Source organism: Monopterus albus, unplaced genomic scaffold (genome assembly GCF_001952655.1).
Source record: "Monopterus albus unplaced genomic scaffold, M_albus_1.0 scaffold259.1, whole genome shotgun sequence".
NCBI lineage: Eukaryota > Metazoa > Chordata > Actinopteri > Synbranchiformes > Synbranchidae > Monopterus > Monopterus albus.
The window spans coordinates 932655-950081 of NW_018128139.1; the positions used below are offsets into that span (position 1 = coordinate 932655).

The 17427-nt window shown below is 42.0% G+C and overlaps 1 protein-coding gene across 1 annotated transcript in view; it reads right to left on the reverse strand.

Annotated features, from left to right (window-relative positions):
* thsd7aa (thrombospondin, type I, domain containing 7Aa) overlaps positions 1-17427 on the reverse strand; it is a 243676-nt gene that overhangs the window by 37282 nt on the left and 188967 nt on the right. Inside the window, exons 14-20 of the mRNA XM_020621420.1 lie at positions 12285-12463; positions 12088-12093; positions 11332-11465; positions 10965-11118; positions 10001-10142; positions 9782-9897; positions 9574-9691 (exon numbers count right to left, since the gene is read on the reverse strand). Of these exons, the coding sequence (XP_020477076.1) occupies positions 9574-9691; positions 9782-9897; positions 10001-10142; positions 10965-11118; positions 11332-11465; positions 12088-12093; positions 12285-12463 (849 nt within the window). The remainder of the gene's footprint in view (positions 1-9573; positions 9692-9781; positions 9898-10000; positions 10143-10964; positions 11119-11331; positions 11466-12087; positions 12094-12284; positions 12464-17427) is intronic.

The following is a 17427-nucleotide window of genomic DNA, read 5'->3' on the forward strand; positions in this document are numbered from 1 at the left end:
GCTCTTAGTCTGACCCATCACCCAGGACCTGTTTGCCTTGGGAGACCAGGGACATATAGCCCCCGACAACATAGCTCCTAAGATCACTCGGGTACTCAAACCCCTCCACCACAATAAGGTTTGCTATTTTTGTGTTTTATTTCTTTTGTTTCGACTGAAACAACACAAAAGCAGAAAAAAGGCAAATCTGATACCTTCCACGTCCAGGGAGATCAGCTACAGCGCTATGGGCTGTAAACGTCTCAACAGCGTTGTCACAGTGGACACAGGAACAGCCAGATCTCTGGAGATAACTTGGGAGGCTTGAGACTGCCCAGGCTTTTCCACTATGTGGTTCTCACATCCTCAGACAATTCTTTGCTCGTCCATGCTCAGTGTGGTTTAGTCAACTTTTCTCCATTTTAACTGTTTGCAAGTGTGATTTCTAAGCACCTGTTGGTTGCTACAGGGGAGTTTCATTACAAATTAAAGGAGCATCACAGGTGGGAAACACAATTTTGAAAAGGTGTCAATCATTCTGTCCAGTCCATGTTTGGAGTTTTGTGTGGAATGGATCACATTTGGCTTTGTTTTCTGCTTTTTTGTTGTTTCAGTGGAATTTACTGCAAGTAATTTAAACTGAACTTCATGTGTTACCTAATTCACTTCAGAGCAGTCAAAATTCAAAGTTGTCCGTTACTGTGAATTATAGTTTTATTCTTCAGAGGGAAACCCACCTGATGCCTTCAAGGAAAAAAATTGATATTTTGATTATTTAGAGAATAGATAGAAAATAAGGCGCCAGTGAAAGGACAACAATTAACTGAGGAAATGAGTGTGGGTCTGTCCTACAGGTTCAATATAACAAATTTAAAGCTCACTAATCAACATGTTTTGTCTAGTTTATTAAATTTGTACGCAAAAACAATTATTACAACAGCAGCATGTGCTTTAGGGGAGAGGCTTTGCTGGAATTATTGCTTGGCAACCAGTCGCTTGACATAGTGTCTTTTTGGAGACTTGAGTTTGCCAGGCACAGTGTTTTGCCATCCATCAACTTCTAAAAACACATGTAGTTGTAAGTAGTATGCTGTAGTGGGCCATTTAGCACTACATATGTTCTACCACTACCATTTGCTACTACAGTACCAGCTTGTTAAGTTTGTCAGCTTGTACTGTTTGTCTGTCTGCTTTGTGATGCTGGACAGGTTGTATACAGTGGGATTATCATTTGCCTGCTCCATCTGGAAATGAGGATTATGCAGGCAGTGAGACAGATCCATAATATGGATGTGCCATAAAACCTAAACAATGAGATAAGAGGCTAAAAATAACAGAGACTTGTAAAGCCACTATTAGGGGATGATGTGGCTTTAAAAACACAAAAACTAAATGCCTTTTTCACCCATAATACTTTCATACAGGTATCTATTGAATCTGGGCCCTGGTATTCTAGTCCGTGTATTGCTTGCTTTGCATAAGATGTTAGGACTTACTGTATAACCACAGAAACCAGTCACTGCCCTCCATTTCAATTCTCATGCTTCAGTTGTCTCTCTGCAGTAGCAGGCATGGCAGAGTTTGGCTTTGAGCAATGGCTGGCAGAAAGGCCAGCTGGAAGGCCTATGCCAGCTGTCACTATCAGCGTTTGGCTGGAGGAGACAAAACGGCATGATTATCTGTGCACACAGGTTGGACATGTCCAGGAAAAAAATTGCTTTGTTTGATAACAGCACCTTGCTGCTTCCAAATATGTTCATTTTTGAAATAACAAATCCAGTTCATTGCTATTCCTGGCACAGGAGCAGAAAATAACTCCCCCAGGGAGGTATGTTCAGCCTAGAGGGGAAAAACGAGGAGAGACAGTGAGGAGGCCATCTCTTGTCCTGGCCTAAATGCTGTTTCTCCTTATGAGGAGAAAAATCCCCCTGGCCTGAGGATAGATTAAGGTAGCTTTAGCTACTGTGGTATAATACCAAAGCTATATAAATAAAATTGATTTGAAAGCCTGTATTGGTTTCATGCCTACTATTTGCTCTTGTTGCTTCTGGCTCCTACTTTTCTCAAGGACTCGTGAAGAGCTCCCTGAACTCCGGAGGAGGCACTCATAATGGAGCACCAATCACTGGCCTGATCCTATGGAATTACAGGACACTATTATCTCTTACTCTGTTAGACAATAACATCAGTGTTTCTCACACCATAAAGCATTTCTGGTTTGCACCGTTACTGTAAAGAAGGCTGACTGTGTTTAGGACACAGCTGAGAGTTGAGCACTGACAACCAACTGCAACATTCCCAGCTATGAAAGGATTATGCTGTCAAAGCTGTTTGAAGAGGCTGCAATGTTGTAGTTTTATTGAAATGTAATAAAACAGTGATATCCAGTTCCAGTTCAAAGTCTGCATCTAGCCAAGTACAGATAACCATAAATATTCTTTCTCCACCCACTTAACTAGTGCTGATTTTGATCCAGGCTCAAAGTTGTTTTAATTTTCATCCTAGGACTAGGTATTATGCCGCCATTTACATCTAGGATATGTGGTTAGTCTATCCAAGTGATGCCAATTTGGAAACTTGGAGATGTGAGTAGCAGGGTATACATTTAGCAACAGCCATGTTGCCCTTGCACTTGGCTGTGAAGTCCTCAGCATTTGTAGGACGTATACAGCCACATTGGCCACTGTGCCCTCATCCGGCCTGATGGATCCCTATACTCTCATCAACATGAGCATAGTTATTCCCAGCACCATAGAGTTGCAGCAGCATCTGCAGAGTATTTTATCAGTTGTTACCAGAAACATTTAGATCCATCTGAACTCATCCATCCATCCATCCATTATCCACACCACTTATCTTGAAGAAGGTCACAGGGGGCTGGAGGCAATCCTAGCTAACACTGGTCCACCCTGGACAGGTCGCCAGTCTATCACAGGGCTGACACTTACAGACAACCACACACACATATACACACATTCACTCCTACGGGCAATTTAGAGCCACTAATCAACCTAAGCTGCATGTTTTTGGACTGTGGAAGAAGCCGGACTACCCGGAGAGAACTCATGCAGGCACAGGGAGAACATGCAAACTCTGCATAGAAAGGCCCGGGTCCCATCAGAATTCATGCCAGTCCAAAACCCTGTTTGTTTCAACTTATCACATGGACAAAAGCAGCAGCTGGTCCTGAGGCCATCCGCCCGAGTGGCCTCCATTTCCTGTCTGGTCCCACAATCCTCCTCCGGACTGTCCTCATTCGCTGCCTGCTACCTAGGTCATTCACAGCATGACTGCTACTCCCTGGTTGTTTTAGTTGGCACATCTGTGGACTATGAACCTCCTTTAACTGTTTTGGGGGGTTGGGAGAGGGGGTACTGTTAGGGTTATTGGACTTGATTCCTGTTTTGTACTTTTATTTTATATGAGTTTCCTGTTTGGGCCACCTCACCTGCCTCAGCTTGACTCCGGTTCTTGATAATCACTCATTGCTTTCACCTGATGCTTGTTATTTCTCAGTGTCTAGCCTTTATATTCTCCTCACTCCCCTCAGTCTGGTCTATTCTGTCACCACACCCTACCTGTTGATGTGGTTCCTGTGGGCCTGTATATAGTTTCCTGTTTGTTTCCTACTCAGCAACCCTTGCACTGTTTTGTTAGGTAATTTCTTAGTTAGATAGATATTGATTAGAGATCTGTTGTATTAGCAAATGTTTAGTGGAGCCAGGCTGTCTAGCTGATGAGCTTGCTGCAGGCTGCATATGGGCCCCAAGGTCACTAGATTGAAGAGTCTGCAGGCAGGATGAATATTGTTAGTAGCATGATATGTTCAGCCGTAATCTTAATCATAATATCTTCCGAGGCTTACTGTTCGGACATGTCCCTGAATGTCCTGTATGTTTTTAGATACACACCACTAATCAACAGCCACACACTTAAATTTTCTCCATGTTTTGACTACTGCTCTGGTCAGCTGCCAAGCTGGCATATCAGGTGACGTCACGGTTTGACGTTGCCTGTGTAGGATGGGGCTAGCCCAACCAAGTGATTAAATTGTATAGGCATTTTTTGGTTCGGGGTCTTTTTATCCTCCATGCTGCCTGCGCGCAGGTTTGGGGATGGAAGATGCCTGGACGTGTAATGTTAATTTTACCTGTGTTCCTTTGAATAAACCAGCACGGTTATTTTTTATATATCCAAGTGGTCCGCCTCGTCTCTCTGAGTTCCTGGTTAAAAGAACTGGGTGATATCTTTCAGTTTCTACTTGGATTTTGGACTTACCTGCCATTGTGGGTTCTCAGTTTGTTTCTTCAAGATTGTTTGAGTTGTGTGTGAGTTTTTTTAGTTTGTTTTATCTAGCTCCCTGACAGGAACTGTTTACTTGTAGGCTTGTTGATATTTTTTGTTGTGCTTTGTCAGGTTGAGTACCTTGACTTGTACTTTTTGCCTCTCTGTTCAGTATCCTTATAGTAAAGATTCTGCTAGGTCTTCCCCGGGGCCTCCTCCCAGTGGGACATGCCCAGAACACCTCCTCAGGAAGGCGCCCAGGAGGCATTTGAGACAGATGCCCGAGCCACCTCAGTTGGTTCCTCTCAATGTTGAGGAGCAGCGGTTCTACTCTGAGCTCCACCCAAGTGACTGAGCTCCTCACCCTATCTCTAAGGGAGTGCCCAGCCCCGCTGTGGAGAAAGCTCATTTCGGCCGCCTGAATCCGGGATCTTGCCCTTTCAGTCATGACCCAAAGCTCATGACCATAGGTGAGAGTAGGAACGTAGATCAACCAGTAAATTGACAGACCACGACGGACCGGTACATCAACTGCATTACTGCAGAAGCTGCACCGATCTGCCTGTCAATCTCCCGTTCCATCCTTCCCTCACTCGTGAACGAGACCCCAAGATACTTGAATTCCTCCACTTGAGGCAGGAGCTCTCCACCAACCTGAAGGGAACAACCCACCCTTTTCCAACTGAGAACCATGGCCTCAGACTTGGAGGTGCTGATTCTCATCCCAGCTGCTTCACACTCGGCTGAAAACTGTCCCAGTGCACGCTGAAGGTCCTGGTTTGATGGGGCCAACAGGACAACGTCATCTGCAAAGCAGAGATGAGATCCTGTGGTCCCCAAACCAGACTCCCTCCGGCCTCTGGCTGCGCCTAGAAATTCTGTCCATAAAGATAATGAACAGAACCGGTGACAAAGGGCAGCCCTGCCGGAGTCCAACATGCACCGGAAACAAGTCTGACTTACTGCCAGCAATGCGAACCAAGCTCCTGCTCCGGTTGTACAGGGACTGGTGTAAGATTTGATTCTTATAGACTCTAGTTACTTTACAAGCGTTAGTTACTTCTCATACCTTTAGTTCCCTTTAGTTACTTTTCATAATTCTAGTTTCCTTTAGTTACTTTTCATAATTCTAGTTTCCTTTAGTTACTTTTCAGTTCTTCATTTTCTTTTATTTACTTTTCATATCTTTCATTTTCCTTGCTTATACATATTAAAACTGGATTGATGATTGCTGTATGATGCTGAAGGTAGCAGTGGGACTTTATACTGTAGAGACTAGATGTTTGCATGTCCTAGGAACCAGACAGCCTATTTACATTTTAACAAAGACCGGTTGGCCTGTTTTACACTCACACCTCGACCCACTTAGCATATTCCAAGTGCTGCCTTGCCAGGGAGTGTCCTGCAGAGCCAGGGGGGCCCACAACCTGAGATGACCACCTAGTCAGTTTAGCATACTTATTAGCATCACACACACAGGGGGCCTGCAACCCAGGCCACCCATGGTTCAGTGCCCATTGATCAAGATCAAGCTGCCACCTGAGACACACACACACACACACACACACACGCACACACACACACACCTGGTGTAGATCACATTCCAGCAAGGAGGGGTGAGCTCCGGCTCACCAAATGACCAATAGGATTACAATGCATGAATTTTGTTTAGGGTGGGCCTAGCCCAGCCAGATAAATGCATTGTAAAAACATAATTCAGGGTTCAGAGAATGGAATTCCTGCAGGAGCTATGTCTCTCTGATCCCAGCACTGTATGGCTTTACCTCAGACTTCCTGTTGATTTTAAACAGTCCTCTCCTGTCTTCATTTCTCGCGAATTTGGGTAGAATTTAACACCGGACAGCCCTTAGCAAAGGGCCCCGAACCCCATACTCCCAGAGCACCCCCCACAGGGTGCCACGAGGGACACAGTCGAATGCCTTCTCAAAATCCACAAAACACATGTGGACTGGTTGGGCAAACTCCCATGAACCCTCCACCACCCTGAAGAGGGTATAGAGCTGGTCCAGTGTTCCACGCCAGGACTAAAACCGCAAAAATGACACCTGATACACTGAATCACTTGGTGTCCTCAGTCCTTAAACTTCTTAAGTGTTGTAAAAAGGAACAGCAGCATCACACTGTGGTAAATCTTTTATTGTCCCAACTTTTATTGGAATGTTTTGCAGCATCAGAATTGAAGTGTTTATTTTGAACATAGAATACAGTTGTTGAGGTATCACATCAAATAATCTGCTGCTGTATTGTTTTCAATGTAATATAAGACAGAGAATTTACACATCACTATTCTGTTTTAATTTTGATTTTACATACCATCCCAACTTTTTGTTATTTGGGGTTGTACTTAACTTTAAAAATGTATACAAGTCCTTGCCTCTGTTCAAAGCAGACAGGTTATATTTCTAATATATTTATCCACAAATCTATTAATAGTACAACGAGAGAATTAAAGAAGGCTTACTACATGTTTTAAGAATAATCGTGTGCCCATTTGTTGAATGGTCTTATTGCCCAGTCAAGTGGCTTCTGTGCCCTTCAAAATGAATGGGGAAATTCATCTTCAGCATACTTTCAGCTATCAAAATGTTCAGCTCTTCAAGGACATTCATGCTTCTCTTCAAATTTTTTCTAAACTTCATACTTTTAAAATATTTAGCTTTATTTTGAAAGTTTTGCCCCATTCAAATGAATGGGAAAATTCTACTTCAGCATACTTTCAGCTATCAAAATGTTCAGCTCTTCAAGGACATTCATGCTTCTCTTCAAATTTTTTCTAAACTTCATACTTTTAAAATATTTAGCTTTATTTTGAAAGTTTTGCCCCATTCAAATGAATGGGAAAATTCTACTTCAGCATACTTTCAGCTATCAAAATGTTCAGCTCTTCAAGGACATTCATGCTTCTCTTCAAATTTTTTCTAAACTTCATACTTTTAAAATATTTAGCTTTATTTTGAAAGTTTTGCCCCATTCAAATGAATGGGAAAATTCTACTTCAGCATACTTTCAGCTATCAAAATGTTCAGCTCTTCAAGGACATTCATGCTTCTCTTCAAATTTTTTCTAAACTTCATACTTTTAAAATATTTAGCTTTATTTTGAAAGTTTTGCCCCATTCAAATGAATGGGAAAATTCTACTTCAGCATACTTTCAGCTATCAAAATGTTCAGCTCTTCAAGGACATTCATGCTTCTCTTCAAATTTTTTCTAAACTTCATACTTTTAAAATATTTAGCTTTATTTTGAAAGTTTTGCCCCATTCAAATGAATGGGAAAATTCTACTTCAGCATACTTTCAGCTATCAAAATGTTCAGCTCTTCAAGGACATTCATGCTTCTCTTCAAATTTTTTCTAAACTTCATACTTTTAAAATATTTAGCTTTATTTTGAAAGTTTTGCCCCATTCAAATGAATGGGAAAATTCTACTTCAGCATACTTTCAGGTAAATATGCCTTTCAGGTGTCAAAATGTTCAGCATTTTCAGGGCCATCGTTCAGCATTACAGCATCCACATGCATTTTCGACAGGAAATGCATTTCTCTAGTTAATTACATGAATTCATGCATTGTCCCTGATGAATAAATGAAACAACATCTATTAAAAGCATTATTCATCTGGAAGTTTTAATGATAACAAAGAAAAAGAACAGCAGGACTAACCTCACCCCAGACCATGTATGCACTCTGCTGGAACTCTGTTTAAACACTACCTACTTCCAGTTTAGGGGGCACTTCTATAGGCAGCAACAGGGTTATGCTATGGGCTCCCCGGTGTCTCCTATAGTTGCCAACCTGTACATGGAAGAATTTGAGGACAAAGCCCCTGTCTTACTTCACTGGGTACGCTCCCAGCCACTGGTTCCACTACGTGGATGACACATGGGTTAAAATCAGGACCCAGGAGGTAGAGGCTTTCACCAAGCATATATACTCGGTGGATAGCAACATCAGGTTCACTCATGAGGATGCCAGAGATGACTGTCTGGCCTTTTTGGATTGTGCAGTCCACTTTGGAGGGGACAGAAGCCTGAAGGTGGAAGTATATCGGAAACCTACACACAGGGACCAATACCTGCTTTTTGACTCACACCATCCACTTCAACACAAACTGGGAGACATCAGAACTCTAAATCACAGGGCAGAGGAAGTGCCCACAACTGCAGAAGGGGCCAAGAAGGTGAAACTACATATCCAGAACTGCCTTAAGGCTTGTGGATACCCTAAGTGGGCCTTCACCAAAGCAAGTAAGAGGCCCAACACCAACAAGGAAACCAGAAACAAGAGGGGATAACACTGTCATCCCTTATGTGGCTGGTTTATCAGAGAAGTTAAAAAGGATCTTTTACAACCACAATATCCCAGTCAACTTTAAACCAGGGAACACTCTGCGGCAAAGACTGGTCCACCCGAAGGACAAAACACCCAGACCTAAACAGAGTGATGTGGTGTATGCAATTAAGTGTAGTCAGGAGTGTAACGACTTGTACATTGGTGAAACTAAGCAGCCGCTTCACAAACGCATGGCCCAACACAGGAGGGCCAACTCCAGTGGACCAGAGTCAGTGGTCCACCTCCACCTGAAGGACAAAGGACATTCTTTTGAGCACAGTGAAGTCCAGATTCTCTCCAGAGAACATTGCTGGTTTGAGAGAGGAGTCAAGGAAGCTATTTTTGTAAAAATAGAACACCCCTCACTAAATAGGGGTGTGGACTAAGACACAACTTGTCATCCATCTACAATCCTGTTTTGAGATCTCTGCCCAAACATGCCCACCAGCACAATAGGCGTCAGTCCACAGGTGAGGGTTCAAAGACAGGTAACAATGCTCACTGATGCCGGACTATAATGACTCAGTCATTAGGGGGCATTGTTGGCCGTCAAAGGACTGAAACACCACCAATGGGGATAAATACCTCTGACGCAATGCCAGTTGGGCAGAACTGATTAAGCTTCTTGGATGAGAGGTGAAATGTCTTTGACCTAGAAACCTAGTCCAGTTGATTTTTCTAAGTTTTTTCAGTTGTTGTTGTTGTTGTTGAGTATTAGCCAAGCCTGTATTTTAATGTCATCAAAGAGCTACAGCTGATTTGTGGAATTTATGGGAGAGGAGGGATTTCTGATATTCATTTTCACCACAAAAACAGGACACCAGGGCAGAAACAAAACTGACACATTATCAGCTGATAAAAGTGCAGTAACATAGTTTGGACCAGGGTACGGCTCATAATGCCTCTTGATCTCAATAATAACTTTTAAAGACCCATGTAAACAAAGCCACAGACATACCTGCAAGTCCACAGGTGTGAGTGCACTCAGACCATGATGACCAGTCTGACAGCTGACAGTTGACTGGGCACTCCACCATGCAAGAAGCATTCATCTGCCACTTCCTTTCCAGACCCAGCTGCAAAATGTCATTAGGTTTGATTAACTCTGTATTTCATTAAAAACACACTTAAAAAGTTTTGAAAATAAGAACTAACACACATCGCACCTCTTTGCAGAATTTGAGATCAACAGATTTGCTGTCACTACGCACACAGTCCAGCATGCGGGTTTTGATGCCATTTCCACACACCGCTCTGTCACTCAGCTGACAGGTACTCCAATCTGCACAGTTTCATCAGCAAAAGGTAAATGTAAGCCTAAACCTGTCATGTAAATGGTGCTGCATAAGAACTGAATGTAGATGATCCTGCTCTTTCAATCTCACCAGTGATGTTGTAGGAGAAGTGAAAGCAGTTGCTGTTCAGTTTGCAGGGCTCTGTCTCTTTAGTCAGAGGACACTCCTTGCCCTCTCCAGGCTGGCGGAGCGTGTAAGCACTCCGCTCCCGGGTACTGTTCCCCCTGCATGGCTGAGAAGCAGAGGAAACCATTCTGACTTATATGAATAAGTCAGAATGGTTTCATATTGGTGCAGGCTGTGCACACATGGCCAGTTACTTGTCAAGGCCAAACACTGATCAATCACCGCATCTCTACCTTTAATTTATCTCTTGGTCCTTGCCAAAATAAATATATACTCAATGTATCGTGTCCATAAAACTATAGACTGTATTTTGAAAAGGGGTTATTGTGACAGATCTCACAATAACACAGGCCCAGTGACCACCAGTTGGATTTACCAACCTTGGCGCTATCTGAAAGGGAGCAATGTTTCCACTGCTTGGTGGGACTTAATGGTAAGTTTAAAAAAACATGTCTGTTAATGCCTTGTTTCTGTAATGTTAGAGATAATTGTTGTAAGGCTGGAGAAGTCACTATGTCTGCATAATGGCAGTTACAATATGGGGTTTCTCAATTACCAGCTTTGTTTAGTGTTACACATCTCTTTTCACTGGTACATAAGACAGGAGTCTTGCAACTTCATGGCTTTCTGCGCCTCTACTCAAACATATTTCCTTTTATAAAGAAATGGGGGCGTGGCAGTATGCAAATTGTTCATTGCAGACACATACTTGTCATTTCAGAATGATTCTGGTTTAATAACATACACATGGTGGTAAGAACAAAATTGACTGGTTTTATGAACCTAAAGGTAATTTTGCATGGGAACTTCTTTTGTGTGCACGGTAGAACATTTCTACACACATATTAATGAAAGAGACCCAATGAGAATTTGAAAACCATCTAAAGGTGTAGTACAGTGACTCAGAAGGTTAATATGCCATTCTTACGAGTGCACATGGGCTCCAGGTTCCCCAGTCTGATAACACACAGTGCTCTGGGCAGGGCAGCCGGCTGTTGCGAGCCCCCAGAGGCATCTCTTCTGGGTCACACAGGTAGTCCTCCACTTGCTCGGAGGGCCCATCTATAGTGTTCAGCATACACCTGGGGGTTGAACTAATTTAGTCACCTACACCGCACAGTCCATCTCAGGCAGTATAGTTTTTTATTTGACCTTCAATTTGTGATCAGTAGGAATAATTATAACATTGATAATCCACAGATATTTCAAACATCTAAAAGAAAACAAACAGAAAGGAATGCTGACTGAAGTACAGCTAGTGTCTGCCTGTGTAGACATAGGCTGGCTCTTCTTACCTGACTTTCCTGGTCTGAACACCTTCACCACAGTTATCTTTCAGGCCCACATTGCTGACCTTCCATACACTCCAGGGATCTGCCACCCAGATGTATTGTCCACAGTCACTGAGGCAAGGCACCACTTCATACACCTGACACACGCAAACACCACAGTTACCTGTATGATCTTGAACAGAAAATGTGTAATTTTGAAACATGAAATGAGTAGAGTTTTGTAGCTGCCTGTTTTGTTTACAGTGCACTAGCTCCTTGTGCTTTCACGGAGATCTTTCACATATGCACAGATGCTATAAACATGTATGCCCTTTTGGAACTTTTGGAGCAACATTTTTAACAAATATGCATATCTTTTGTTGGAAAACATACAGTGCAGCAGTGTGTTTAGCTGATGTGTTCTTAATAGTTTTTGAACAATGAACATCTATGGCACAGAAAAATAAGGTAATCCAGTTTGGAGAGTGACAGACATTAATTAATCAAATTCACTGTTGGTTTTAGTCTCTTTATGGGGATTGGTAAAATACAAATAATATACAAGATACTTGACTTTATCCTTTAGGATTGGGTGCTTAAAATAGATTGACTGATTACATTAAAATCCAGTCTAAATTAGAGTTGTATTTATTGGATTTTACCTATAACAATATGACTAAAAGCATGGTCATAAAAAACAACTCAGGAAAACAATTTCAGGAAAAAGTAAAGCCATAAAACATAAAACAATAAAAAAAAAAGAAGGAACAGTGAACTTGCCTGGGCCTGTAGACGGAATCCATTCACCAGAGAACAAAAACAGAAAAAGGTAATTCAGACTATTATACTCAGTAATTAAACAAAATATACACTAACTGTGGCATATTAAAGTACATCATAATAAATTAAATGTCCATTCCCACAGAGGATAAGTATTAAACTGTAATATTTTTTGCTTAAAGTAAGACCTCTCTCACCTGGTTCACATGGTCCAGTTTAGGACATGGTCTCCCACCATTGTAGGGTTTTTCTCTCAGCCACTTGGAGCGGACTTTGACTCCACTACCGCAGGATTTGCTGCAGCGTGACCAGTTGGACCATTCACTCAATTTGCAGTCAGATGGACAGGGGATGATGCAAGCCTCTTCTATATATCCTGTAACCAATTATAAAACAAAAAACTGTTCAATGAAGTGATCAGTACAGATCGTTGATCCTCTAAAGACAAATAGAAATTAAAACTCTCAGAGATTAATTCCATATGCTGTTTGTGCCAGCAGGTTATCACAACCATCAGTAATGCTTTATATTTAGGAGACCTCTAGCAGCTGTAGCAATTGTGACACAAGTAGAGGAGGAAGTTAAATGATGTAGTATGTACTGTATGTCATGATCCTGGTCTTTATTTTGTCTCCGTTCCATTTTCCATGTTATAGTAGACTCAGTCACTGCTCCATTTTCCTGCTATTGCCAGCTGCTTCGCCCAGCTTTGCCCACACTCATCTTCCTTCTCTCAGTGGGAGTGCTCCATAACTCGACTGACACGGTGCTGGTCGGTGTGTGAATGTGTGTGTGAATGGGTGAATGGTGTATGATCTCCTGTAAAGCGCTTTGGCCAGTGCAACACACTGTGAAAAATGCGCTATATAAATACAGTCCATTTACCATTTAACAAGCAGTATACCCCATGCTTCTCTTAACCATCACTGGCCATAACCTCACAGGCTGATGCAGACCATCCTGCTTTGGTTTTCCACTGTATTTTTTGGTGTGTTGGTCTCTGTTTAGAGGAGGGAGGGGCTGTACTCCTCTCTCTCTATCTCACACACACACACAGCTGAGCAGAGGGTGCAGATGGAGATTGTATGAGCAGTTTATCAAGCAGTTCATCTGTGTGTTGGCCCTGCGATGGACTGGCGACCTGTCCTGGGTGTACCCCACATTTCGCCCGATGCTGGCTGGGATTGGCTCCAGCCCCCCACGACCCTGTTCAGGACTAAGCGGTATAGAAAATGAAATGAGATGAGACAAGTTTATCAAGCAGTTGTTGAACAGCTGTTGAACATAAACGCAGTACCCCTCTCTATAAACTTGCAGAAATGTGATGTGTTCACCTCTTTGCTCACGGTCCACTCATCAAAGTTTCTGTTTTGCCTCTAAACCAACAAGTGAGGTCCTCATTTTTTTGTAAACCAGTGAGTGTGGTTACAATCCGTACTTGTAATGCTAATGCTTGAGGTATGAAGATGCTAACATTTAACCAGTAAAGAGTGACAGCTCTGTGAGCACCCACCGCCACCCCCCTCACCTTCCTGGAATTTCATGAGGGGAACCAAAAATTAGCTCCCGGAGTGCACCCACTAAGCGAGCAGAGGGCAGTGGAAATGAACACAGCACCCGTGATGAGTGTTACTCTGCTCAGCATGTTTCACTAGGTTCCTATAATGGAAAAGCCCTAACTGTTATTCACCGGTGCTGACTCCAGATTTTCCTTTCCCTGACATACACAAACCTAGCATCACTGACCTCCACCTGAAGTATCAGTTGGATAGAGCAGGCAATTTCCATGATACTCACAATACTCTCTGGAATGAGAGAGAGCCCATCAAAGGCTTCTAAAGGAAAAGCAAACAGCAAAACCAACTTTGAGCCCACTATCTTATTATAGTTACAGTCAGTTACCATCAAGCAGCCCCATACCGAGCGGAAAGATTTGACTCAGTGAGCAAACACAGACCTGTTCATTCCCCTGAGTGCTTTGATGTGTTCTGTTTTTTCAGGGTTAAAATGCAGCACCGTGATTCTCAATTCCCTTTTCTTCCTTTGCTGAAACATACTGTGGAATGTTATTACAGCTCATCACAAAGTGCCTTGGCAGATCTGGTCAGATTTTGGGAAGGCAACAGTGGTGCGGTGGGTAGAGCAGTTGTCTCCCAACCGGAAAGCTAAAAGTTCAAATCTTGGTGCCTGCAGTCCACACTTCAAAGTGTCCTTGGGCAAGACACTGAACCCCCCCCCCCCCACCTGGCAGTGTGTATGCACATAGTGGCCCTTGGCTACAAACATAATTTCATGTACATGTTACAATGACAATAAATGAAGCTACTTCTTCTTCTTACAGCTCCAAGATTCCCTACCTGACTGTTGAATTAACAGCGGAGGTTTGATAGGAGGACAAACCAGTAACTGACCCTGAGCTTGGTGAAATGTGATCAGTCTAAGAGGTCAATTGATCCCTAATATCTGGACAGAACTGCTTGTTGAAAAACAATTGTCTACTTTACTTTACTACTATTCTGGTAGGTTAAGAAATTTAATGTTGTTCTTTTCTGCATGGAGCCTCCAACATGACTAAAATTAAGATCACACCAGAGACCATTGGTAGTCCCCACCTGCTTTATATCCTATTTCAGGGTCAGTTTTATTTGAAGTCCACTGTTGTATCCCGTACTTTTTACCATACTGACTCTGAGAGACGGGGCAGTCCAAGTAACTACAAAACAGTGCTGATTTATTCAAAGGATCACAGGTAAAATTAACATTACACGCTCAAGTATCTTGCACCTCCATACTGCACGCAGGCAGATGTAAGATGAAAGACCCTGAGCCCACCAGGCCTATACATTATATCACCTCGGTTGGGCTAGCCCCATACCACACAAAAACGTCAACCGAGACGTCTCTGTTGCCAGCTCTGCAGCTGGCCATAGCAGTAGTCAAAACATGAAGCAAATCAACGTGTGAATGTGTATGTCTGTTGGTTAAGTGGTGTGTAGCTAAAAACATTCTCACACGACCTCTAGTACATGTCGTGACTTAATCATAAGAACATATTATGGCTAAAGCTACAATTATACACGTTGTAATAATAATATTAAACACCCTGTCTGCTGACAGTCATCAACTCTTCTCTCTAGTTATCCATGACCAGATGTACCCTGTAGAAACTCATAAGCATGCCTAAGCATTTAACAGTCTAACTAGACATCCTATCTCCACTAAACATTTCTAATACATAAAGTATCTATCCAATATCTATCTGACTAAAAATACCTAACACCACATTTTAAGATGGGTTATATCAAACAAATCCTCATATCTACATCAAAATAAGGCATTTTAAGTGCCTTCAAAGACAATCACACATATGAGCCTCACAAAAAAGATACATTTGCATTTTCTGATCTGTTACCTAATCTTAACAGACACTAGGGGTAGCAGAAATAATGTAAAACCATGTGGTTAAAAATAGGCCAGGATTTTTGGTTATGGTTAAAGAAATTTGACTAATGGAAGGAGACGGGGTGCAGACTAAAATCTCTGAAGTCTGGTGCTTTGTACACCCAAATACTAGCAATCTATGTGGCAACATTGTTTTGCACAGGAGTCATATTGACATAAACATGATAAAAATACAAACACTGGTTGTTTTAGGCATTGCTGTCACCTTTTCTGGTGAGGATATCATGCTGCATTATAACTACTTGAGGAAGTGGTTGCATTCCAAAAGTATCTTTGGATATGTTCTATTCAACAGGTGCATCCTGTGTGAGTATGCCAAAAACACTGGCCAGTTGTTTATACTGTAGTTCTACTGGATAATCTCTAACTTTGGCTTAACTGCAGCCACAGAGGCTGCAGGTGACACATAAAGGATAATGATATAAGCTAAAATATAATGCAATGGTAGATGTGTTGCAAAGTTACCAAAATGTCTCTCTATCAAAAGCATACATTAGTAAATTTTAACCACCAAAGACCAAGTACAGCTGTAGCAGCCATGTAAGTAATGTAAGATTTGAGTCTTATAGACTCTAGTTATTTTATCAGCTTTAGTTACTTCTCATACCTGTAGTTCCCTTTAGTTACTTTTCATAACTTTATTTTCCTTGTAATTGTTAGGTAATTTCTTAGTTAGATAGATATTGATTAGAGATCTGTTGTATTAGAAAATGTTAGTGTAGCCAGGATGTCTTACTCAGGCTGTTAAATGCTCAGTTCATTGTCATGAGTTCTGCAGGCTGCATCTAGGCCAAGGTCAGCTAGATTGCAGAGTCTGCCGGCAGGATGAATATTGCTAGTAGCATGATATGCTCAGCCATAATCTTAATCATAACATTTTCCGAGGCTTACTGTTCGGACATGTCTCTGAATGTCCTGTATGTTTTTAGATACACACCACTCCAAATTTAATAGGACATTTGATACCATTTTGTTCCAGGTTTTATAAAATAAAATCTGATGCCGCAATGAGGCGATGCTGGGGTAAGCCCGATGCCAGGGCCACCTGTGCTCAGACTTCCAGTAAACTTTTTGTTGATCTTAAACAGTCCTCTCCTTTCTTCACTTCTTGTGCTTCCAACAAAAGAATTGGGGTAATTTCTAACAGCGGTCCAGGCAACACAGTTCCCAGTCACCCGTTACTAGCTGAAATGTCCACAGTACATCTTATACTTTGTTACCACTACTGATCAAAAATGGTTTTGATCTTGAATCTGGGTTACGGCTAGCTGTAACACTCCTTTAAATATTATCTGAAGCCCCTCTGTCACCCAATTTTTTTCTACTATAGGAAGACAAAAATCTCCCTTAAATATTCATTTATATAAATAAAAAAAACTTACCTTTTGTTCCTAGTTACACACACAGTAACAGATGCAACATACTTTATATACTGAGAGCTTCTATCTCCACATGGCCAAGATCCAGACACACAACCAAGAGGCTGAAAAGGAGAGCTCCAGTGGGAGATGCTTCACACCTGGGTTCTGAGTGTGTGAGGTCTTTGGGCTGTCTTGCAGATCAAAGCTTTTCAAGTGCCAAAAACTGTATGAAATCCCATCTGTCTCATTGGCCTTTTTAAAGGTAGCACTCACATGTTTTCCCTTTATAGTAATAAAAAAATATTGTATTACCCTAGCCTGTATTATCAAACCCTAGTATAGGAAATTTAATACGACTTGATCCAGGTTTTATAAAATAAATCTGTTGCCGCTAACCGAGCGTAAAATCTAGGTTTTATAAAATAAATCTACTGCCACTAATCGAGCGTAGAATCCAGGTTTTATAAAATAAAACCTGATGCCGGGGACTAGCCTTGTTGCCGCTAATTGAGCCTAG